The sequence below is a fragment of the Chiloscyllium plagiosum genome, unplaced genomic scaffold (genome assembly GCF_037043375.1).
Source record: "Chiloscyllium plagiosum isolate Xiang-an unplaced genomic scaffold, Cpla_swu_hap1 HiC_scaffold_9, whole genome shotgun sequence".
NCBI lineage: Eukaryota > Metazoa > Chordata > Chondrichthyes > Orectolobiformes > Hemiscylliidae > Chiloscyllium > Chiloscyllium plagiosum.
In genome coordinates, this window is record NW_028270147.1 from 21,620,291 (window position 1) to 21,644,333 (window position 24,043).

Sequence of the window (24,043 nt, forward strand, 5' to 3'; positions counted from 1 at the left end):
ATCTCTTACTATGAAGATCAATGTAAGTTTGACTTCACTTCCCGCTGCACCTGCATGCTTACTTTCAGTGACTGATTAACAAAGGTCTCGTTGCACTTCCCCTTGTCCATTTTCTATCACAGTTCAGACAACTTGTCTTCCTCTTTTAGCTACCAAAGTGGATAACCTCACATTTATCCACATAATTCATCCGCCATGCATTGGCTCACTCACTCAGCTTATGCAAATCACACTAAAGTAAAACATAAATTGCTGGAGAAGCTCAGCAGGTCTGGCAGCATTTGTGGAGAGAAAGCAGAGTTAACATTTTGAGTCCAGTGATCAATCTTCAGAACTGGAACCAGCTATTAGTAAAGGACTTCAGGGCAACTCCCTCCTGACTGTGTATCCCACTCTTCCACCACCTCTGCTGAGTATGTTCTGCTGTTGGGACAAGACATAACCAGGGATGTTGATGGTTGTATCTGTGACATTCTGTAAGGTATTGTTGGAGGAAAATGATTAAATAAATCACTTGACACCCAGAGTCTACTTCCAGCATCAAGGAGTTTATTGAAGTTACACTGGTGTGACAGCAACTCTGAGAGTCCAGAAACCTTTTTCACTGCAAGTGGAAAGACCAACTTTTTAAAGTTTGTTTTCAGCCTGCCTTTGACCAATACAAACCAATCATATTACTAATTGATTACATAAGCATCTACTCAGGTTATTCATGTGACTGCATGGTCAGTGATTAGCAGCCTTATGGATGATCCTCAGTCTTCTATGATCTCATGATGTTTACCACACACTTGGCCTTTTACAATGTATATTATTAAACCACATTCCAATGCTTATAACTTCTGCACCTGTAATTCAGTCTTCTCTGTAAACAGTCAGAAAGTGTTGTGCTAGAAAAGCACAGCAGGTCAGGCAGCATCAAAGGAGCAGGAGAAACTATATTTCAGGCATTAGCCCTTCATCAGGAATGCTGCCTGACCTGTAGTGCTTTTCCAGTGCCACAATTTTCGATCCAACAGTAGTACATTCGCCAACTTTAAGGGCATTTAAATGATCGTTGGATAAACATGGATGATAATGGAATAGTATAGGTTAGATGGGCTTTGGATTGGTTTCACAAGTTGACGCAACATCGAGGGCCAAAGGGCCTGTACTGTGCTGTAATGTTCTATGGCTGTGATCTCCAGCTTCGGCAGTCCTCGCTTTCTCCTCCTGCCTGTAAACAATATGGTTGCCTGTCTGTCCAGAGTTATTTAGTGGAATGTTTTAATATTTTTAAAGAGAAATTATATTTCAAAATCTATAACTATGTTTATCTGTATTATGTACTTAACAAAAGTAACTATTTGTGATGGATCTCAGATCTGAAATCAGCGAGGTATGGAATTCTTCTGTCAGCATTCTCAAGCATGTCTTTATCCAGCTGTTTCTGTATGAATAACTGCAAACTGCAGCTGCAGCTTGCAACAAGACCTTTTATCTACTATCTTACTCTTATTGCCTTGGATGTATTCTGTCTACTAAGCTACAATTGTCCTAACGTATGGCTAACTTTATTAGTACACTAAACAAACTACTGCTTCAGCTAAAAAGAAGTCTTCACCACCATCTTATGTCAACTAAAACTCATGGGCAGCCATTTTTAGACCACCTTTAGCCGGGGCATCCCCAACAGTATAATTCTATGAGTTTGGCTATGTCAGGCTGTTACTTGACTAGTCAGGGAGTCCGTTCTCCCAATCTTCACACTAGCAGCCCGATATTAATAAGGAGGACTTTGCAGGGTTGACAGGGCTGTTTCTCCCTATACCTTTTGATGCATTTTGCCCTAAGAATTGTATCTAACTCCTTTTTGTAACATTGAATGTTTTGATCTCAGCTGCTTTCAGTGGCAGAGAATTTAACAGGCTTACCGGAACTCTATCAACAAACACATTGAGTTAGACCCCATCTGCCACCCCCTGAGGAAAAAAAATCAGGAAATTATGTCATATTAGGAAATGACATCACCAACCCAAAGAAACCTAAACATATAAATAGAAAGCAGGAATTACCAGCAGTGCTTCGCCTGGAGGCCCACTTGAAGATGTTACCTAATAGGGTCTGGAAATGAACCTTTCAGCTCCGCAAGCAAGCCTACATCCAGAACCTCAACCTGAGCTACAAATCTTCTCAAAACTTGCTGGCTGAAATAAATTCTCCTCATGTCAAACCCAAATGGCCTCACCATTATCCTTCTACTGTGACTCCTGGTTCAATACTCCCTGGTTGTCTGGAATATCTGAAAGATTGGATTTGTTTTCCCAGGATATATATATATTATATATATATATTAGAGAGAGAGAGAGTTTTCATAATTGGTTTAGATTATTAATTTGATAGCTTTAACACAATTGTGATTATATTGAGTGCCCATTTATTCGGGAAATTATATTGGAAAAGGATACTTTTTGAGATGGGAGAAAATTTTCAAAAGTAGACAGTGCAAGTATTCAAAATAATTTAGTTGTATTCATGTATGTCAAAAATGAACCTCAAATTTCTTTCTTGTTTTAACTCTCAGTTTTGTCATCTTGAACCATCTATTAATGAAAAGGCACTCCATATTTCTCAGCTAAATGAAGATATCTTGGGTTTGGAGGCAGAAGTAGAGGCTCAAGAGAAAGTTCTCAGGTAATTTGCAGAGCAGAGATTCGCTTTTTATTTCAGTTTTCACATGTTTTGGTTCTGCCCTCAACATTCCCTCGGTTACAGGAGAGCTGGTGTTCTGGAGGAGTGTTGTGGCTAAATCACCACAAAGTACCTTTAATTTGGCTACTTATTGAGAAATCTCACAGGCTATCAAGTATTGAAACAGTGATTTTAAACTTTATTGCATGTAGCAACCAAAATAAGACTTCTCAAGTAAGCAAATTAAGCCTCACAACTCAACTTGACTATTAGCCAATTAATGGTGGAATTTAGCTACAATTCTAACCAAAAGCATCTGTTTTTGAAAGTGGACAAGTTTCAATTCTTGTACAGTTTGTTATTCAAAGTTCTGTTAATGAAGGGTTCTGGTGTTGGATTATTATACAGATTTTCGTCCTTCTGGTCTATGATGTGATTTTATTGATGAATCTTTCGATTTCTTTCATCCAAAATTTGTTGACTGTTTTGCAATCTCTGAGACTGCAGCTTTATCCCTGATTAGAAGTAACTTCTTTGTTCCTTGTTACATTTGGCTTTAACTGTCTAAGACACAGCTTTCCTGTGATTAACTCCTCAATTTCTGGCAGTCAGTTATCCTTGTGGCAACAAAGCAGCCAGTTATCAAGCAGACATCAAAACAGTTTTGTTCATGTATTTTCAACTTGCTCTATTCCCAGACATGGCTAATTGCTTTCAGTTCCTATATAAGTTTGTCCTTGTCCTTTAATATTTATTCTAGACAGTTATTGCTGCTTTTTTCCATACTTAACACTTTATCTTTGTTGATCCTTTCAATCCATGAATAGTTATTTAAGTTCTGGTGTTGCCTGAGTCAAAAGATTATAAGTTCAAAGCTCAAGAACAAAGTGAAGGATCCTCGCATTGATGAATGTGCATAACTTCAAATGAGACATTAAGTGAAGATTCATTGACTTATTCACGTGAATGATACACTTCCACTAATTAAAATGGAACACTCGGTTCTTTTGCTATCCTGGTCAATATTCTTCCCTGAAACAAAACCGGTTTATCTGGTCATTCATTTACAGTTTGAGAACTTTGCCGTGAATAATTAGACTGCTGTTAATAAATCACAGAATCTCTACAGTGTGGAAGCAAGCCAGTCGATCCATTGAGTCCACACCAACCCCTCAAACAGCAGCCCACCCCGCCCTACCCTATTCTTGCAATCCACCTAGCCTTTAACCTCTGAGCAATATGGGCAATTCAGCATGGCTAATCCATCTACCTGCACGTCTTTGGACTGTGGGAAGAAACCCACGCAGACGCAAGGATAATTGGCAAACTCCACACAGACAGTCGCCTGAGGCTGGAATCGAAACCCGGTGCTTGTTGCTGTGAAGCAGTTGTGCTAACCACTGAGCCACCCTAATAGTCATTATCTATAGACTATTAATCCAGACAGCCAGGTAATGCCCTGGGGACCCAGGTTTGAATTCTGGCAATATTCCAGAGTAGTGGGTTGATTAGTTTGTGAGTTTGAGTTTTGCACGTATATTGATTAACTGGAAACATGGGTGATTTAGGAGTGTTGGCTAACAGATGAAAAGGACCATTGGTGATTTAGAACATAGAACATAGAACATAGAACAATACAGCACTGAACAGGCCCTTCGGCCCACGATGTTGTACCGAACTTCTAACCTAGATTAAGTACCCATCCATGTACCTATCCAAATGCCGCTTAAAGGTCGCCAATGATTCCGACTCTACCACTCCCACGGGCAGCGCATTCCATGCCCCCACCACTCTCTGGGTAAAGAACCCACCCCTGACATCTCCCCTATACCTTCCACCCTTCACCTTAAATTTATGTCCCCTTGTAACACTCTGTTGTACCCGGGGAAAAAGTTTCTGACTGTCTACTCTATCTATTCCTCTGATCATCTTATAAACCTCTATCAAGTCACCCCTCATCCTTCGCCGTTCCAACGAGAAAAGGCCGAGAACTCTCAACCTATCCTCGTACGACTTCCTCTCCATTCCAGGCAACATCCTGGTAAATCTTCTCTGCACCCTCTCCAAAGCTTCCACATCTTTCCTAAAGTGAGGCGACCAGAACTGCACACAGTACTCCAACTGTGGCCTAACCAAAGTCCTGTACAGCTGCAACATCACTTCACGACTCTTGAATTCAATCCCTCTGCTAATGAACGATAATACTCCATAGGCCTTCTTACAAACTCTATCCACCTGAGTGGCAACCTTCAAAGATCTATGTACATAGACCCCAAGATCCCTCTGTTCCTCCACCTGACTAAGAACCCTACCATTAACCCTGTATTCCGCATTCTTATTTGTTCTTCCAAAATGGACAACCTCACACTTGGCAGGGTTGAACTCCATCTGCCACTCCTCAGCCCAGCTCTGCATCATATCTTTAGTGGTCGGAGAAAAAAATGTTCAGTTATGTGTAAGAGCACTTCGAGATGTAAAAAGAAAACTAAAGACAAATAACACACGTCTGGAGCAGGGCTATTGTGGCTTAGTGGTATCATCCCTACCTTTTAGCTAGGAGGCCAAACTTACAAGGTCCACCTTCTCCGGCGACGTGTCATAACATACCTGGACTGTTTTATTGAGAAATAAAACCTGGAGTAGATTGTGAAGAGTTTACCAAGTGGTATTATCCCTAGACTGTATTTCCAGGGAATTAGGTAGTATTCTGGGGAGATGGATTTGAATCCTGTCAGTCATCCAGAGTGGGAGAATGGTGGATTGATTTGTTCATGACCAGGGCTCTTGTGACACAGTAATAGCATCCCTACCTTTGGGCCAGACTGCCTGGATTCATAACACGTAAGTTGATTAAAAATATCATACAACCTAGAGCAGGGTGTGTCATACAGGAAAAAAGGACCAGGAATCCCCATCCATTCCTACCTACCCACTCATAGCTAATAATCAACTGTAGTATCTGCTTAACTGACCAAGCAGAGCTCATCTGTAATCAACTGGTGATGTGGAGATGCCGGTGTTGGACTGGAGTGGACAAGATTAGAAGTCACACAACACCAGGTTATAGTCCACTAGGTTTATTTGAAATCACAAGCTTTCGCCAGGTGAGAGGGCAGCGCTTCAAAAGCTTGTGATTTCAAATAAACCTGTTGGACAATAACCTAGTGTCATGTGACTTCTAACCTATAATCAGCTGTCTCTTTTATGCACTGCCAAAAAGTGAACTCTGCTTACCTACTCAGCCAGTGTTAAATGCTTTAAAGTTCATTTATGAGACCGCTGGTAAGGCCAGCAATGCAATCCCTAATTACCCATAGGAAGATGGTAGTGACCTAACTTCTTGAACCACTGCAGTCCAGACTCCTGTTGAATACCTTGCTGTGATTGCACTTGAGAAGTTAACATTTCATTGTGTAATATCTAGTCACATCTGCAGGATGTGATGAAGTACTACTTAAATGCAAATTCATTTTTTAAGTAAATTAAGAAAATAATTTCCAAAAATGTGACTGCAATAATGTTAATCTTGCTTTGAAAACTATTTTGTTCTGTTTGTGACATGTGTGCTATTTATATAAATAGGGCTGGGTGTACACAGGTTGGAGGGTGCTGATTCAGTCATTACTTGTCCACATCACACTAGGGCCTAGGGGTTTTATGGAAAAGGGGTATTGTGGGCCAGAGGATCTGGGTTCATGCCCCACTTTCCCTGGAGGTGTGTCATAACATTTACAAACAGGTTGATTAAAAACATATTTTTAAAGTCTCAGTTGGGCCTTACAGAACAGTTCAAGAGACTGTTGTCTCTGGGATAGAAGATCCAGTTCAAATCCCAGCAGCCCGGTGGCAGTCATGATGTGTTGGAATAAGTTGATTATTTTTTCACTGGTGCTGTTTAGGCTTGCTTGTTATGTACATATTGGAAAGCCAGCACAAGTCTGTTGATAAAATGACACTTACTGACATTGGTGGTTTGTAACAGATTAGGAGCAGGAATAGGCCATTTGGCCCTTTTGAGCCTGTCCATCATTCAGTATTTTCATGGATGAATGTCCAACTCAATACGTAGTTCCCACTTTCTGATCTTTATGGAGTCATAGAGTCATACAGCACGGAAACAGATCCTTCAGTCCAACTGGTCCATGCCGATCTTAAACCGAACGTCTTACTTGACTGCATTTGGCCCATATCCCTTTAAAGGGTTCCTATTCATGCACTTATTCAAATATCTTTTAAATCTTTTTAAATGTTGTAAATGTACTCACCTCTACCACTTCGTCCAGGAACTCATTCCATAAATGCACCCACTCTGTGTGGGGGGAAAAGGTTGCTCCCCAGGTCCCATTTAAATCTTTCCTCTGTCACCTTAAACTGATGCCCACAAGTTTGGCCTCCCTTACCCTTGGAAAAAGACCTTGGCAATTCATCTTATTTGTGCCCCTCGTGATTTTATGAACCTCCATAGGGTCACACCTCAGCCTCCGATGCTCCAGGAACAAAAACCTATCCAGCCTCTCCTTATAAGTCAAACTCTCCACCCCTGGAATTGTATCGAAGTCCTTCCTTTTTGAAAATATTCAATGTTTTGGCCTCAAACAGTATCTATTGCAGAGTTCAACAGGTTCACCATTCACAGTGAAGAAATTTCTCCTCATCTCAGTCCGAAATGGTCTGTCATGTATCCTTAAGTTATGACTCCTAGTTCAGGACTCTACATCATCGGAAATATTCTTCCTGCATCAACCCTGTTTAATCCTGTTAGAATTTTGGTGGTGTCTGTGAGCTTTAAAGCTGGGAGCTAAACATTTGTAATGTCTCAATTTGTGATTAAATCTAAAGCTGAAAAGATATTGAGTTCTAGTCTCTTCATAAACTGACTGCAAGAAGTTTAGCAAAAGGTCTATTTTTAGAATTTTAATTTAAGATCATTTCTTTTTGTTGTGAGCATTTGTGATAAAGCCATTGAATTTGCCAGTTCTCATTTGTAAAACTCCATAAACATTTACGTATAAAAACTGTTTTTTTTTCTTTCTCACTAAGAGTTGCAGAGGAAAAATTAGAAGAAAGTCAATGGGTGGTGGCTGAGAAGGAAAAACTCTTGGAAAAGTTATCTGATGAATGCAAAAGAGTAAAGAATGAACTCTACGAACAAAGTCGACGAAGAAAAAGGTACTGATCAACAGTGAAATGATCTTTTTGTCAGAATAACATTTTATTAAGTTAAAGGCAATTCATGCCTAATGGCAGTGCTGTTATATAGCAGCTCTTTAGAAGCTTGCCTTAGTGATGTTCTTTTTCAGGTTGTCCTTTGCAATTCAACAACTGGAGAGGCTGGTTCACACTGCCCAAATTTCCATTGGTATAATGCTGCATCAATTAAAATTTTACTTTTATGTGGAATAAAAGTAGAAAAAAGAATTCTGCAACTTTGGGGAAATCCAGTACCTGAGTATTGTACTGACACACATTTTGATTAAATTTTGATTCTTGAATTTTGATAGTTGTGGAAAATAGGCATAATGTGGTTTATTGAAATCTGGAACAGTTTCAATTAGGAAAGGTTCCAGTCTGAAAATGAGGGATGATACATCAGGGTATCCATTTGAGATTAGTAATTGAGGGTGAAGTTGAAAGGAACAAGTGATTTGATGGGAAATGGAGTGTTGGTGCATATAAAGAAATTAGAAAGTCTTATTTTTCTCATTATCAACCTTTTTCCAGCTGTATCAAGCCACAAAATGTTGGGCTTGACTTTTATGGCGGATGAAACCAAAAGTTTGTTGTTTTATGTATAAAACATTTTCTTGATGAGAAAAGTAGTTTGATGTTTTGGGGTTTTAGTTACTTTAGTTCAGAATTCAGGAGGCTTGGAAAAGAAACCTGACCTTCCATTTAATATTTAATTGGGGAACTCACTGGGCATAATTTGGAAATCTAGATTTTTATAACACCTGGAATGCCAGAATCAAGTCAAACAATTTCCACCTCATGTTGGAGAGGGAACCACTATTATTAAAAACGGAGAACAAGTGTTACCAATGAGATCAAGTTGCTGAGATTGTGTGTGGAGGATCTTGGGTGGGTTTACATATTGCTTGAAACTTGCTTTAGCGTAGTGATAAATTTGAATGTGAATTTTTGACAAAAACAAATTTGACAAGCTGTGATACACTTCAAATAATATTTGCCTATTGATCACAGTGGGTGAGACTGCATCCATGGAGAGAGAGCAAGCTAAAGTTTTGAGTCTGGATGACTCTTCTAAAGTCTTCTAGAAGAGTTACCTAGACTCAAAACGTTAGCTTGCTCTCTCTGACCTACTATGATCTCCAGCATTTGTGGTTTTCAGTACAGATTCCACTATCTGCAGTTATGTGTTCCTACATTTGGCCTACTGATATTGTTTTCAAATAAAGAATAGCAGCTTAGGAAACAGAACTGAGCTAGAACAAAATTCAAATGTAAGTACTTTTATGAGAAGAGAGAGTATAGAAAGAAATGTTTTGATGGGAGAAATACAATATGTTTCACAGAAAACTTGCTTGATTTGTGTGAACTCCACCTCCACTCATATTTTTACTTTTGTCTGGAGATTTAAAACTAGAACATACATGTTATATTGGAAAAATACATTTCTGTACTTCAGGAATATATGACTAGTGACATAAGTTCAACTTTTTGTTCTAAATAGAGCTGAACAACAAAGAAATGAAGCGCTTTATAGTGCTGAGGAACTTTCTGCTGCTTTCAAACAATATAAGGAAAAGACCACGGAAGAGCTTTTAATGGTGAGGGAGGATGCACCTTAGTTATTCAATGTAAATATTGAATCTGCAGAAATATTTAATTTAGTTTTCTTCTTTATATTATAGTTTCAAGCCAATGAACAGGAATTGCAGAGGCGTCTGGATCAGTATGACAAGGACAGAGTAGAGTTATTTGAGAAATGTACGATGTTCGAAAAAGAGTTGGAGAGCAAGAATGAGGAAATGAGGTTATCTCTTAATCATTCTTATATGCACTGACTTCAACAGAGAAAATTAATTAAATGTTTTCTTTCTTCAATTTTCCTACTTTACTGTTGTCATGCATATGTCACCACTTGAACACAATTCCAGTCACCATAACAGTGGCTCTCTTAATGTCTCTTTAAACTGGCTGTTCATCGTGGGCAGGTAGAGAATGAGATTTACACCCTCGAAGCTAATCCCAATCCTATCTCATTCAAATATTCATATGTTAACCCATACTGTAGTAGGATTCAATGAAGAAAGTTTTGAAGATTAAACTACTAATTGTAATGATTTTTGCATGGTTTTCTTTTTCTCTCCTCAGCCTGAAAATATTTATTTGACTGATTGTAACTTAGTATTTTTTTTATAATATCAACTTCTGACACGTTAAAAAATGCTTTTTGAGACTCTAAATAACCAAGGTATTACCTCTCAAACGCTAACAGATTTGTCAAACAGCAATTCCCCTTTTAAAACTGCAACTCCACCCATCATATTGTGATTTTATAAGTGCTGTATCAAATAATAGATTTTAGCATTATCACTTGTTTTTTTGGCAAAGCAATAGTCTTGCTTTAATTTATTTATATAGCACCTTTAATTAATAAATTACCTCAAGATGCTTCTCAGAAGCATTACAAAACAAAATATGACACGGAACCACATCAGGAAATGTTAGATCACAAAATATTTAGGTTTTAAGGATTGTCTTCATGAAAATGAAGTAAGGATGGAATTCTAGGGTTCAGACACCAGGAGTGAGTGATTAAAATCAGGACGTTTAAAGATCTGAAATAAATGAGTGCGGATATTTCTGAAGGTTGTGGAATTTGGGGCTGGAGGACATTAGAGTAGAGGATAGGCCAAAGCCTTGAAAGGATGTGAAACAAGGATGAGAATCAAGTACATTTGACCAAGTACTAGTATATGTCATTGGTGCAGGGATATTGGGAAAATGGAGCTTGATACCTTTAACTACTTTTGTGGCCCTGGATTATATTAGTTTTCCTAACTCAGATGTTATATACTTTAATTTAGTTTCCCAATCTACTCTATCCAACTCACATCTTCATAGCTATCTAGTTTGCTTAATTCTGGGATGAAAAGCCTCCGTTATGAGCAGAGACTGGTTAGATTGTATTTGTTTTTTCTTGATGCAGAGGAGGCTGAGTGCGATCTAATTAAGGTTTACAAAATTATGAGAGGTATACATAGGTTAGACTGTGGGAATCTTTTCTCCATGGCAGACATATCTGAGACCAGAGAGCAGGTTTAAGGTGAGGGGTGAGTTGTTTCGATGAGATCTGAGAAAAACAAAATACCCAGAGGGTAGTAGAAATATGGGATGCACTGCCTGAGATGGTGGTGGATGCAGATACAAAACAAAAAGAAGCATCTGGATGAGCACTTAAATGCCAGGGTATAGTAGATAAGTAGGTATGAACCAAATGTTGGTAAAAGGAATTAGTGTCGATTGGTCTCTGTTGATCACATAGACATGGTGTGCTGAAGGATCCTGTATGCTTTTATGAGTTGTGCCTTCCGGAAGGTTTTGTTCTGTCCTGTTTCTTTTGAAATCAAATGTTGTCAACTTGAAGCTGAGCTGTCTGCTCTGAGCCCAGCTGTTTTCAAAATTTGAACAATAGAAGCAGTATGAAGGGGTGGGGTCAAGCTCCCACAGAACAAGGATTTTAATTTTAGCTGTTAGCAGTTGCATGGCACCTGTTATTCCTCTGTTACGGTGAAAAGCTTGGGTTCTCTTCCTGCTAATAGGATTGAGATTTTGCTTTTGTCAAGGGTGTGTTAATGGGATGTAACTATATTGAAACAGTTGTTATTTAGTCGTTAAATAATCTATTATTCTGTTAAGTTTTTCAATAGAGTTAAATTATTCTAATTCTTCTTCCTTTGTTTATATTTTATCTTTAGTGTGAATGTAAAATGTGTTTTGCTTCAAGCCTAGTAGTTTGATCAATCAAATTGCATCCAGAACGCAACACCTTGTGCTTGCTTTTAAAAATAAGAAAAATTTGGGGTCTAGGGTATCTTTTTAATATATTTTGAAGGGGTTTGATCTGGTCTACAGTAATGCTGTATAACTCACTGAAAGGCCTGGTTTCACAGACAATTAAAAAGCTTCCAAACTCAGTCCAAAGTTTTCTAGAAACACATTTATTACAGATTTGTTGTCACGTTTTACACTGATAAACATAACCTCACAAATGCTCCAGTTGGTGGATCAGTATACTGATTATCCTGAATACCTTCAGTGAACTTGTCCTCCAACTACTGCATGTTTGGTTTTCCCTGTCTACATAGTTATCAAAATAAATCTATTTACTTCTAACGGCTGTTAATTCATGTATTTTTCCCCTAATGTTATTCTGTGTATCCAAGGTACATAACATTATTGTTAAATCATTAATTAATAGTAAAGTAACTGCACTAGCTAAGTACATACGATGGCTACAAGAGAAGCTTAGGGTTGGAGATTCTGTGATGAGTGACTCACTTCCTGAATTTCCAATTTCACCATCTGCAATGAACAGAATTGAGAATGTGATTGGGTACACTCCACTTATTTTGGTGTGTGCAGCCCCACCAATACTCGAGGCTTGACAAAGCAACCAACTTGACCATCATCTCATCCAATATCTTTACAAAACATCTGTTCACTTCCTTCAGTATTGGCACACAGAGCAGTAGCATAGACCATGCATAAGATCACAGTAGCAGTTCATTTAAGGGGCTTTGATAGTACTGTCCAACATTTGCCATCTACCACATAGAAAGATAATGCATGCATTGAATACTACCTGTCCAAGTTACACTTCATCCTAACTTGGAACTGTGCCATAATTCCTTCACTATCGCTGGACCAAATTCCTGGAACTCCCTTTCTGATGGCAATGCCAGTGAAGCTTGCTATTGTCTAATAAAACTTTAAAAAATAATTCAGTATGTATATAGGACAGATAAGTGTGAAGTAGGTACTGAAATACATGTAATAGTTGGCACACAGGTAATATTCATAATTTTTCTTTTGTTTGTAGGATCATAATGGGACAGTCTTGTGATGTGAAGTTGGTTCAGCATGATCTGGAGGCTAAAAATGCAGGCTTGTTTTCAGTTTTGTCTGACTCCAAAGAAAAGATTAAGATGTTAGAAAGTGAACTCACTGATAAAGAGGCTATTTTAAAAGAGAGTGATGCCTTGAGGGTTGAGAATGCAGGACTAAGAGGACTTACAACTTCCCAAAGTGAAAAATTGCTTCAGGTAAATAAAGAACTCGAGGTTGCCAAATTGGAGGTGAAGAACTTGGAGTCAATTTTACAACTGGAACAGACACAAAGCGAAGAGGTAAACTAAAGAGTAAATATTTCACTGTCAGCCTTACACCAACCTTGCACAGACTTCAATAATGTTAACATCTTGCACAATATGACGCATAGTCTGCGCTGTGAGCTGGTATTTTCCTATTCAGGTGTTTATGGAAGCATGATTGCTCCATGTGCCTTCATTTTCACCCTTGCTTTCCCATCCTTAGTGCAGTGTTTTCGTTTAGAAGGCCAAAGACTTTGAGCCTACCAGAAATGTTGACATTTCAATGTAGAGTCGACAGTGTGCTTTCTTGTTAAAGTGATACTGTCATTGAGGTGTGGTACTAAATTCGGCTTTAAAATGTCCAGTGCCACTGTTTTAAAAGAAGACGACCAGTGTTTTATCCAGCATATTGGCTAATTAGATTAGATTACTTAGTGTGGAAACAAGCCCTTCGGCCCAGCAAGTCCACACCAACCCTCCGAAGAGTAACCCACCCAGACCCATTCCCTTACATTTATCCCTGACTAATGCACCTTACGCTATGGACAGTTTAGCATGGCCAATTCACCTAACCTGCACATCTTTGGACTGTGGGAGGAAACCAGAGCACCCAATTAGTACACTCTCACAACCAAGCAGCATGTCTTGCTGCCAGGCAGTCCTCCGTCTATGGGCTATACATCTTGCTGTATGGTGTTGTGCTACATTAATCTTAGATCTGCTCCATGTGCCAGCAGCTTACAGGCCAAGCACATTGCATGTGCAACAAGCAGATAGCCATGTATCCAACTCTTTGGGAAGTCGTCCACAATGTGAGGGAGTCTTAAGTGAAGGGCAGCCTCATGTAATAGTCCAGGGGATAGGCCACAGTTGAGCGTTTGTTGGGGGTTCTCAGTCAAGAGTTACTTACCTCTGCAATCCAGGGAGTGGGATTAGGCCATTCCATTGGCGCTGTATTGGCCAGATGACCGGTAGAGCTAGTACACTCAGGGAGCAAACAGTGAGCTGGGCATGTCTTCCCCAGAGTTGTCTAGTCACGGTCAAGGGAATGTGTCACTGACCATTGAGTCCATCCTCAGAAAGTAAGGGCATAAGGTGTTGGGGGTCAGATAGCGGCTGCTCAGTGACAGAGACTTGGTGCTTTAGCTTTCAGGACTGTGGTGGCAAGCTCTGGGAAAGGATGCAGTATAATTTTGAAGGAGAATAGCATTTGAAGAGGATTATAGTGTTAAATATGGCTAGGAGAAGTTGAGGACTGTTGAATATGGCTGGGAAGGGTATAATGAGGAGTGGGGAAATTGTCTAAGGTCGGTAGTGTCCTGAATTCAAGTTGGGGGATGTTCTTAACAACACAGGTATGTTCATTTTCAATGGAAAGTCAGGTGTATGTGAATGTCAAGAGATTGGGTGATTACTTGAGGAATCGTGAATCCTCTTGGATTGATGGATGGACTGCGAGGAAGGGGATGTGGATATTTAGGGTCTCATTGACATGAGCAGGCTGAGGCTGGGAGCTGCGAGAGGAGGAGTGCTCACTCATGGAAATTGGAAGTGATACAATGGGAAGAGAATAGCTGCAGCCACACTGAGAGGGTGAGGTAAGTGATTTAATCCCTAATTATTCTAAGTATGTAAGTTTGCTCGCTGAGCTGCAAAGTTTCTTTTCAGACATTTTGTCACCATACTAGGAAACATCATCAGTGAGAGTCTCCAGTGAAGTGCTGGTAGTATGTCCCGCCTCTCTCTTTATATGTCTTGGTTTCTTAAGGTGGGTGATGTCATTTCTGGTTGGTCTTTTTCCAAGGAAAAGTAGATAGGATCTAAATCGATGAGTTTATTGATGGAGTTCTGGTTAGAATGCCATACCTCTAAAAATTCTCGTGCATGTCTTTGTTTCGCCTGTCCTAGGATGTGTGTGTTGGCCCAGTAAAGTGGTGTCCTTCTTTGTCTGTATGTATGGAAACTAGTGATAGTGGGTCATGTCTTTTGGTGGCCAGTTGGCGTTTGTGTATCCTGGTGGCAAGTTTCCTGTTTGTTTGTCCGATTCTTGCAGTTCTTGCATGGTATCTTGTAAATGACGTTAGATTTGCTGGTAGAATAGAATGGATCAATTCGTTCCATTAGTCGCTGTTTAGGTGCGTTGGTAGGTTTGTGAGCTACCATGATGCCAAGGAGTTTGAGTAGTCTGGAAATCATTTCTGATATGGCTTTGATGTAAGGTAATGTCGCTATAGTTTTTGGTTGCATTGTGTCTGCTTGTTTGGGTTTGTTTCTGAAGAATCGGCAGATTGTGTTTATTAGATATCGGTTTTCTTGAAAACCTTGTATAGATATTTTTCTTCCACTTTCTGTAGTTCTTGGGTGCTGCAGTGTGACGTAGCTCATTGAAATAATGTCTTGATGCAGCTCCATTTGTGGGTGTTGGGGTGATTTGCTTCTGAAGTTAAGTGTTTGGTCTGTGTTTGTTGTTTTTCTGTAGACGCTGGTTTGAAGCTCTCCATGAACAGTACATTCAACTGTCATGTCTTGGAATGGGAATCTGTTGTTCTCCTCCTCTTGTGCAAATTTTATGCCTGTCAGGATATTGTTGACGGTGTTATATGTTTCCTGTATCTTGTTTGGTTTTGTGATGACAAAGGTGTCTCTGCAAGCTAACTTATATACTTATCATCAACCTGAGCTACAAATCTTCTCAAACATCACCCTAATTATTCTCTGTGAATCTCATCTATCTGAAACTCATCACCTGAGACTTTTTATAGTGGTAGATTTTTTTAATATATATTCATTCACAGGATGTGGACATCATTGGCCAGGCCAGCATTTATTACCCATTCCCAGTTAACCAGAGGGCATTTAAATATCAACCACATTGCTATGCATCTGGGGTCACATGTAGGCTAGACAAGGTAAGAATGGCAGTTTCCTTCCCTGAAGGACATTAGTGAACCAGGTGGGTTTTTTTTAACAATTGGCAATGGTTGCATGGTCACCGTCCAACTCTTAATTCCAGATATTTTTAATGAATGCAAATTCTATCTTCTGCCATATCAGGATATGAACCCAGGTCCCCAGAGCATTAATAGTCTAGAATTAATACTACTAGATCATCACTTACGTACCCTGCCCTTGGACCGGAACACTCAGGTTCACGTGCAGTGTACTAACTGAACAGGTTGATGAGAAAAGTAGGTTAAATAAAACCCAGGCCCGATCCCTCTCCCCCGATATCCCCCTCACTTTTGATCGTTTGTATTGGCCATTATAGCCTTTGCTTGTAAATACTTGATTGGCTGCACAGGTGACTGCTGGTGGTAGTTAAAAAGTGAAAATTAAATTAATTAAAGATTCTGAGAAGAAAAGATTTTGATGGTCGTAAAGTCGCTCAGTTGTTTGTAATAGCACTCCAGAGTATAAAAAAACAGGAAATGCAGACCCAGCTGGAGAAGTAATAGTCTAGTAGTATTATTGCTAGACCTTTGGCCCAGGGAGTGTTCTGGGGACCTGCATTTGAATTCCCCTTCCCCCCACCCCCGTGACAATTTGAATTCAGCAGAAATCTCGAATTAAAGGTCTAATAATGACCATGAAACCATTGTTGATTGTCAGGAAAAAGCAGAAATCAGATCTGGAAAGGGCTTTGCATGTAAATTTCTAATTGGCTCCACAGATAGAACATTGAGCATAGAACATAGAAAAGTACAGCAGAGAACAGGCCCTTAGGCCTACAATGTTGTGCCGAGGATTATTCCTAATCTAAAATTAAATAATCTAATCTACACACCCCTCAACTCACTGTTGTCCAAGTACATGTCCAGCAGTCGCTTAAATGTCCCTAATGTCTCTGCTTCCACCACCACAGCTGGCAATGCATTCCATGCATTCACAACTCTGTGTAAAGAACCTATTTCTGACATCTCCCCATACCTTCCTCCTAACACCTTAAAACTATGACTTCTCGTGCCAATCAATCCTGCCCTGGGGAAAAGTCTCTGGCTATGGACTCTATCAATGCCTCTCATTACCTTGTATACCTCGATCAAGTCACCTCTCTTCCTCCTCCTCTCCAGAGAGAAAAGTCCAAGCTTAGTCAACCTCTTTCTTTAAGACAAGCCCTCCAGTCCAGGCAGCATCTTGATAAACCTTCTTTGTACCCTCTCCAAAGTCTCCATATCTTTCCTATAATAGGGTGACTAGAGCTGGACACAGTATTCTAAGTGTGGTCTCATCAAGGTTTTGTAGAACTGCAGCAAAACCTTGCGGCTGTTAAATTCAATCCTAAGTCATAAATCCTAACCCTCAGAATTCTTTCCAAAACTTTGCTGGTCTGTAATTGCCAGGGATTTCTCTACTCCCTTTCTTGAAAAGAGCAACAATGGTTGTCTCCTTCCAATCCTTCAGTACGACTCCTGTGGAGATTGAGGAGGCAAATATCCTTGCCAGCAGCTTAGCAACCTCCTTTCTTGCTTCGCGGAGCAGGCTAGGATAAATCTGGTCTGGCCCTGGGGACTTATCAATCTTAATGTTTGCCAAAATTTCCAGCACATCAACTTCATCAATCTTGATCTGTTCAATCCTATTTCCCAGCTCCTCAAAGTTCTCATTCACAATAAGTTCCCTTTCCTTAGTGAAAACCGATGCAAAAAACTCACATAGGGCTACCCCTATCTGCACAGGCTCCACGCACAAGTTCCCTACGCTATCCCTGACCGGCCCTACCTTCTTCCTGATCATTCTCTTATTCCTCACGTATGAGTAAAATGTCTTTGGGTTCTCCCTAATTCTTCCCACAAGGCCTTTTTCATGCCTCCTCCTGACTCTCAGTTCATTTCTCTCCATGTGAGAGCTCCTTTCTAGCAAGCCTGTTAACCTCTAAAGCTGTGCTCGACCTTTGCTTCTTCCATTTTACTTAAGCTGCCTCCTTCCTTTTGACGAGAAGCTCCTCTGGTCTCATCATCCAAGGCTCCTTAATCTTACCCTTTCTTGCCTGTCTCAGAGGAACAAATTTATGCATCATTCACAACAACTGCTCCTTAAACAGTCTCCACATGTCTGTTGTGCCCTTTCTGTGGAACAATTGCTCCCAATCAGTACTTCCCAACTCTGTCTACTAGCATCATAATTTCCTTTTCCCCAATTAAATATCTTCCCATGGTAACTGCTCCTTTACTTCTCCATGGCTATGATAAATGTGAGACAGTTATGGTCACTGTCATTAAAGTGTTCTCCCACCTGTCCTGGCTCATTGGCTACAATGATCAGCTGTGACAGTTAGTCATTAAAAACAAAAACAAAGCATGGCGATTTAATGGTGGAAAATTTCTTTAGTTTCTTCGGATACAAAAAATAGAAAGACCAAAGGATCAATCTGCAGAACGATCTGTCCCTTTGCCATGAATAGATGGCCTGTTTTGGTGTTCAACAATAAATGATGTTTCTTTTAAATTGGGCTACCTGAGTTACCACACCTCAGGAGGGCAAACAGTGTCAGTAGCAAATAGAACCATATTACACATTGTACCCCTTAATTGGACCTGATATTGGCAGTTCTGTGCGGAAAAACCGCTATCCATTAATTCTCCTGTTTGGCTATAAACTGCTGCAAATTTCTGACAATATGTTGATTGCCTACATAGATTTAAATTCAGATGCATTAATGTTACAGTCAACAACATTTATGTCTAAAATGTGAAAAACAAAGTAGCTTCTTTCATCATTGCCACCAAAGATATTTTTTTCACTCTGTCCCTTCCATAATGCCTAAGTGCATTTCTTGGCTCTGCAGCTGGGCAGAGGAAGCCCACTTTGATGTCTAGGCTATTGGCCCTGGAGCTTTGGTGAGGTAACCCCAGGGACGCTTGTGTCCAGATGGAGCAGACGTGGCATGAGTCATCTTGCTAGAGGGAAGTTTATCCTTTTCAACTTCAACTTTCAGAGTTCAGAGGTGGGTAGGCAGTGTGAAGGCCCAATCACATCTACAGTATCCTGAGTGGAAACAGCTGAGAGGTCTGTGTATGATTCTTGCACTGGCTGAATGTCTCCTAGTGCACCCAGCCTCCATGTGAGAAGGGTTCACCTGGACTTGGTTCAACACTCCCCTTCCTAAAATGCAAAGCCCGTGATCCTGGGGACCAGGCAGGCAGGTTATTATCTGAATGGTGATAAACTGAGATAAGGGGAGGTGGAATGAGACCTGGGTGTCCATCCTTACTAGTTTATGTTCACCAGCTGTACATAAATATGCAAGTGGTGAAGAAGGCAAATGGTATGTTGGCCTTAGTAGTGAGGAAGAAGACAATGAGGACTACAGATGCTGGAGATCAGAGTGAAGAGTGTGGTACTGAAAAAGCACAGCAGGTCAGGCAGCATCCGAGGAGTAGGAAGATCGACATTTCAGGCATAAGCTCTTCATTAAGACGTTGATTCTCCTGCTCCTTGATGCTGCCTGACTTATGATTTTCCAGCATCACACACTTGACTTCATAGTGAGGAATTCAAGTACAAGAGCAGGCACGTCTTGCTGCACCTGTACAGGGCTAGGAAAGACCACAAACAAGTAAAATTACTAAGTCGTAAAGCTGCCACTGATGCTCCACACGGAGGAAGGCAGTCAGATGTGGTGAAGCACTGAGGATACAGCGCAAAGGGCATCCAAGGTTAGAGGTGTAGGAAGCTGAGGGTGAAAATGAGTGAGAGAAGATGTGAGCAAAACTTGAGAGTGTGTGGTATAAGACCTGGTGGGACTTGTATGCAGTGTCAGAGAAGAGTGAATATGAGGTGGCACAGAGATTTTGAAAATCAGCCTGGCAGAGTAGAGAAGAGTGTTGACCATTTTGACCACAGCCTGCAAATGGCACTGATCTTGATGGCAACCTCAGATCAGGCTGGCAGGGTCTGGTGTCATGAACTCCTCTCTGTCTCTTTCTGGAAGAGAATAGAATCTTATAATGCCTACAGTGTGGAAGCAGGCAGTTCAACCCATCAAGTCTGCGCCAACCCTCCAAAGAGCAACTGTCTTGAAACACAGTGTATCCAAGGGGTTCTTCGGATTCGGTCAAATGTAGTTAAAAGAAGACTCAACAGCAATTTGCTTAAATACAAATATTTATTCAGATGGAAAAAAGCAATGAGCCTCAGGCCCTTTTACCTTTTGGGGACCCCTCAATCGACAGATTAGTCTGGAGGCTTAGGTTGTTCCTAGCACCATTCGCAATCCTGGTCCAAGGTGAAGGCCTATGCATCGGAATCAAGTCTCCCTATTATGCAGTGTAACGAACAGCCAGTACAAAAAACAGTTTAATTGTTTCGTCTTCGGTGCATACAGGAATGTTCACAGGGTTCATTCAAGGTCATGCAGCTGTCAAATATCACCAACAAAGTTAACCCTTCAGCCGATCCTATACAAAATCCCACCCAGACACCCCCATCCCTGTAACTTTGCATTTCCCATGCCTATTGCACCTAGCCTTGGTCACCATGCTTAATTTAGCATGGCCAGTCCACCTAACCTGCACATCATTGGAATGTGGGAGGAAACCGTAGCATCTGTAGGAAATCCACCCAGACAAGGGGAGAATGTTGCGTGTATCCCTGGTGGTGTGAGGCAGCAGCGCTAACCACTGAGCCATCATGCCACCCAGAGGATGACCCTTCTCTGCTCTATCTCTGCCACCACAACCTCCAAGTTCCTATCAATGAATTCTGATGCTGTCCTCCATTTTTCCAACATCTTGTGGACACACCCTTCAAGGGGAGGTGATGACCTAGTAGTATAACCACTATTAATCCAGACACCCAGTTAATGTTCTGGGGACTCAGGTTTGATTCCTGTCATGGCAGATATTGGAATTTAAATGAAATAAGTATTTGGAATTAGGAGTCTAATGCCGACCAGAAACCATTGTCGATTATCACCTCTGATTCCCATTGAGCATGTATTCATTGCATATTCAACATCTGCCCCTCCTGCAACCAGTTTCCTCTGCTTTACAGAGCCATCGAGTCCTACAACACAGAAACAGACCCTTCGGTCCAACTAGTCCATGCCAACCATGTTCCCAAATTAAACTAGTTTCACCTGCCTGCATTTGGCCCATAAACCTCCAACTCTTTCCTATTCTTACACTAATTTCTTTTAAATGTTGTAACTGAACCTACATCCACCACTTCCTGTGGCTGGCAGTTCATCCCATACATTGACCACTTGGTGTGAAAAAAGTTGCCTCTCATGTTTTCAAAGCTGTCTCCTCTTGCCTTAAAAATATGTCCCCTAGGTTTGAACTTTCCCCCCTTGTGGAAACATCTTTTCTATCCACCTTATCTATGTCCCTCATGATTTTATAAACCTCCATTGGGTCACCTCTCAACCTCCTACACTGCAGTGAAAAACGTCCCAGCCTTTTTTTATCACTCAAGCCCTTCATTCCTGACAACATCCTGGTAAATATTTTCTGAACCCTCCCCAGTTTAATAATATCCTTCCTATAACAAGGCAACCAAAACTGCGCCTGGTATTTCAGAAGAGGCCTCACCCATGTCCTGGACAATCTCAACATGATATCCCAACTCTTATACTCAAAGATCTGAGCAATGAAGTCAAGCATGTTTAAACGCCTTCTTTACCACTCTGTTTACCTGTGATGCAAATTTCAGAGAATTATGTACCTGAACCCCTTGGTCTGTCTATTCTGCAACACTACCTAGGGGCCTACCATTATTTGTATAAATCCTGCTCTTGTTGTTTTACCAAAATGCAATACCTCGCATATATCTGAATTAAACTCCGTCCCACTCCTCAGTCCCTTGACTCAATTGTTCAAGGTCTTTTCGTAGTCTTAAATAATCCTCACGATCTACTATACCACCAATTTTAGTGCCATCCACAAACTTACTCCATAAGTAACAAAATGCTCTTTGTGAAGTTGTATATATAAATATTTGTCCAGCCAATGATCTTCTAAATTAAAATGGTAAGTAACGCATCTTTGTGTGATCCTATCAAATGAGTAGTTTTGCCTCCAGGTGACTTTGACTTTGTTGGGTTGTAAATATGAAGTGCCAAATGCCAAGGATGGTTTTACACAAGATCGACCATTACTCGAGTCTGTACATAACAAGTTCGTTACCCCTTCATCCCCTATTATTTTGCTTTGCCATTTGCTGGTTCCAATTCAGATATGTTCTCAGTAAACTTAAAATTGTAAAGATCTCTTTGATAAATAAAGATAATCTCATTTCCAAGATCTCATTCACTGTCATTCTTGTCATCTCATTGTTTTTGTTCCTAGATGATCTCTATCAGCTGTTATAGATGAAAGAACATGGAGTCCTTTCAAATAACTGACGTCTTTTCAAATTACCTGCTGTATATTAGTGCTTATTCATAATTATTTTAAAATTGGAGAAATTATTTATTAATTGATCATGAAATCTTGTACATATTAAGATTTTTAAATTTAAATTTGAATAATTACAACAAATAAATTGATTTTTAGCGTGGCTGCAGTAGTGAATAGTCAGAGAATATAACTGAAGGAACACATTTTTCAGACTGTAAATTTTGAGTTTGGGATAGGAGAACAAAATCAGATGGATGAAGCAAGCTTAGAATGTTGACAGTTTGGGGTGAAGCTTCCAATGCAACTTGTAACTTTTTAAGTAAATGTTGTAAATTTGACCAGATACCAAAAAAAAGCAGAGGTCTGTGTATTTAATCTAGTTATCCCTGTTTCTGTATTGCAGATAGATAGTGGTACATTTGGTAGAGGAGTTGCAAATTTAAGCTCCTTGAATGCCTTCTCGAACAGAAAAGAGAATGGGATGAAGGATTCCAAATTAAATGCTGATTCAAGTGATTCCATTGTTACAGATCTCAGGTAATTGCTTCGTAATAATAATTGCCTCAATTAATAGATTAATAAATGTTACATATTATGGAATTCATATACACTAGATTCTTTCTCTTATGCAAAAAAGCAGGCCTTTGGCTTATTGATGGTGCTTAATCTTGAACTGTTTTCTTGACTGATCTTTTTCTTCTCTATTGGCAGTTTGCATTACCTACCATACTGCGGGGGATAGTTGACAGGCAACTCCCAAACCTATTACAACTGGAGAGGGAATTGAACTCATGCTTTGGTTTTATACTGAACCATAAACTTTTTATCTAGCTAACCGAGCTAACCAGTAGTATCATAATTCTGTTACTAGATTAGTAATCCAAAGACCTAAACTAATAATCCAAAGAATGAGATTTTAAATTTCTAATAGCATTTTTCTAAAATCTGGAAGTAGGAGTTGTTAGGAGAAAGTGAGGACTGCAGATGTTGGAGATCAGAGTCAAGACTGTCGTGCTGGAAAATCACAGCAGGTCAGGCAGCATCCGCGGAGCAGGAGAATCAACATTTCGGGCAAGGCCCCTTCATCAGGAATGAGGCTTGTGGGTCAGGGCTGAGAGATAAATGGGAGGAGACAGGGTTTGGGGACAGGTAGCTGAGAAAGCGATAGGTAGATGAAGGTGAGGGAGAAAGTGATAGGTTAGAGGGAGACAGGTCCGGAGGGCGGTGCCGAGTTGGAGGCTTGGGACTGGGATAATGTGGGGGAGGGGAAGTAAGGAAGCTGTTGAAATCCAAATTTATCCTGCGTGGTTGCAGGGTCCCAAGGCTGAATATGAGGCGTTCCTCCTCTAGGCACCGGGTAGTAACGATTTGGCGGTGGTGGAGGCCCAGGATTTGCATGCCCTTGATGGAGTGGGAGGGGGACTTGAAGTGTTCAGCCACAAGACAGGGGTTGGTGGGCACAGGTGTCGTTCTCTGAAACAATCCGCACGAAGGCATCCTGCCTCCCCGATGTAGAGGAGATGACACCGGGTGCAACGGATGCAGTAGATGACATTGGTAGAGGTGCATGTAAATTTCTGACGGATGTGGAAGGATCCCTTGGGGCTTTGAACGGAGGTGAGGGAAGTGGTATGAGAGCAGGTTTTGCACTTCCTGCAGTGGCAGGGAAAGGTGCCAGGAATGGGGCATGGGCTGGTT

At 40.5% G+C, this 24,043-nt stretch overlaps 1 protein-coding gene across 10 annotated transcripts in view; it reads left to right on the plus strand.

The window, feature by feature from the left end:
- Positions 1 to 24,043, plus strand: part of ccdc18 (coiled-coil domain containing 18) — a 184,029-nt gene that overhangs the window by 34,858 nt on the left and 125,128 nt on the right. For all 10 annotated transcript variants that reach the window (XM_043698817.2, XM_043698814.2, XM_087990462.1 and 7 more), the window contains 6 exons: positions 2,564 to 2,673; positions 7,711 to 7,839; positions 9,362 to 9,458; positions 9,543 to 9,664; positions 12,737 to 13,043; positions 22,749 to 22,882. In XM_043698817.2, the coding sequence (XP_043554752.2) occupies positions 2,564 to 2,673; positions 7,711 to 7,839; positions 9,362 to 9,458; positions 9,543 to 9,664; positions 12,737 to 13,043; positions 22,749 to 22,882 (899 nt within the window). The remainder of the gene's footprint in view (positions 1 to 2,563; positions 2,674 to 7,710; positions 7,840 to 9,361; positions 9,459 to 9,542; positions 9,665 to 12,736; positions 13,044 to 22,748; positions 22,883 to 24,043) is intronic.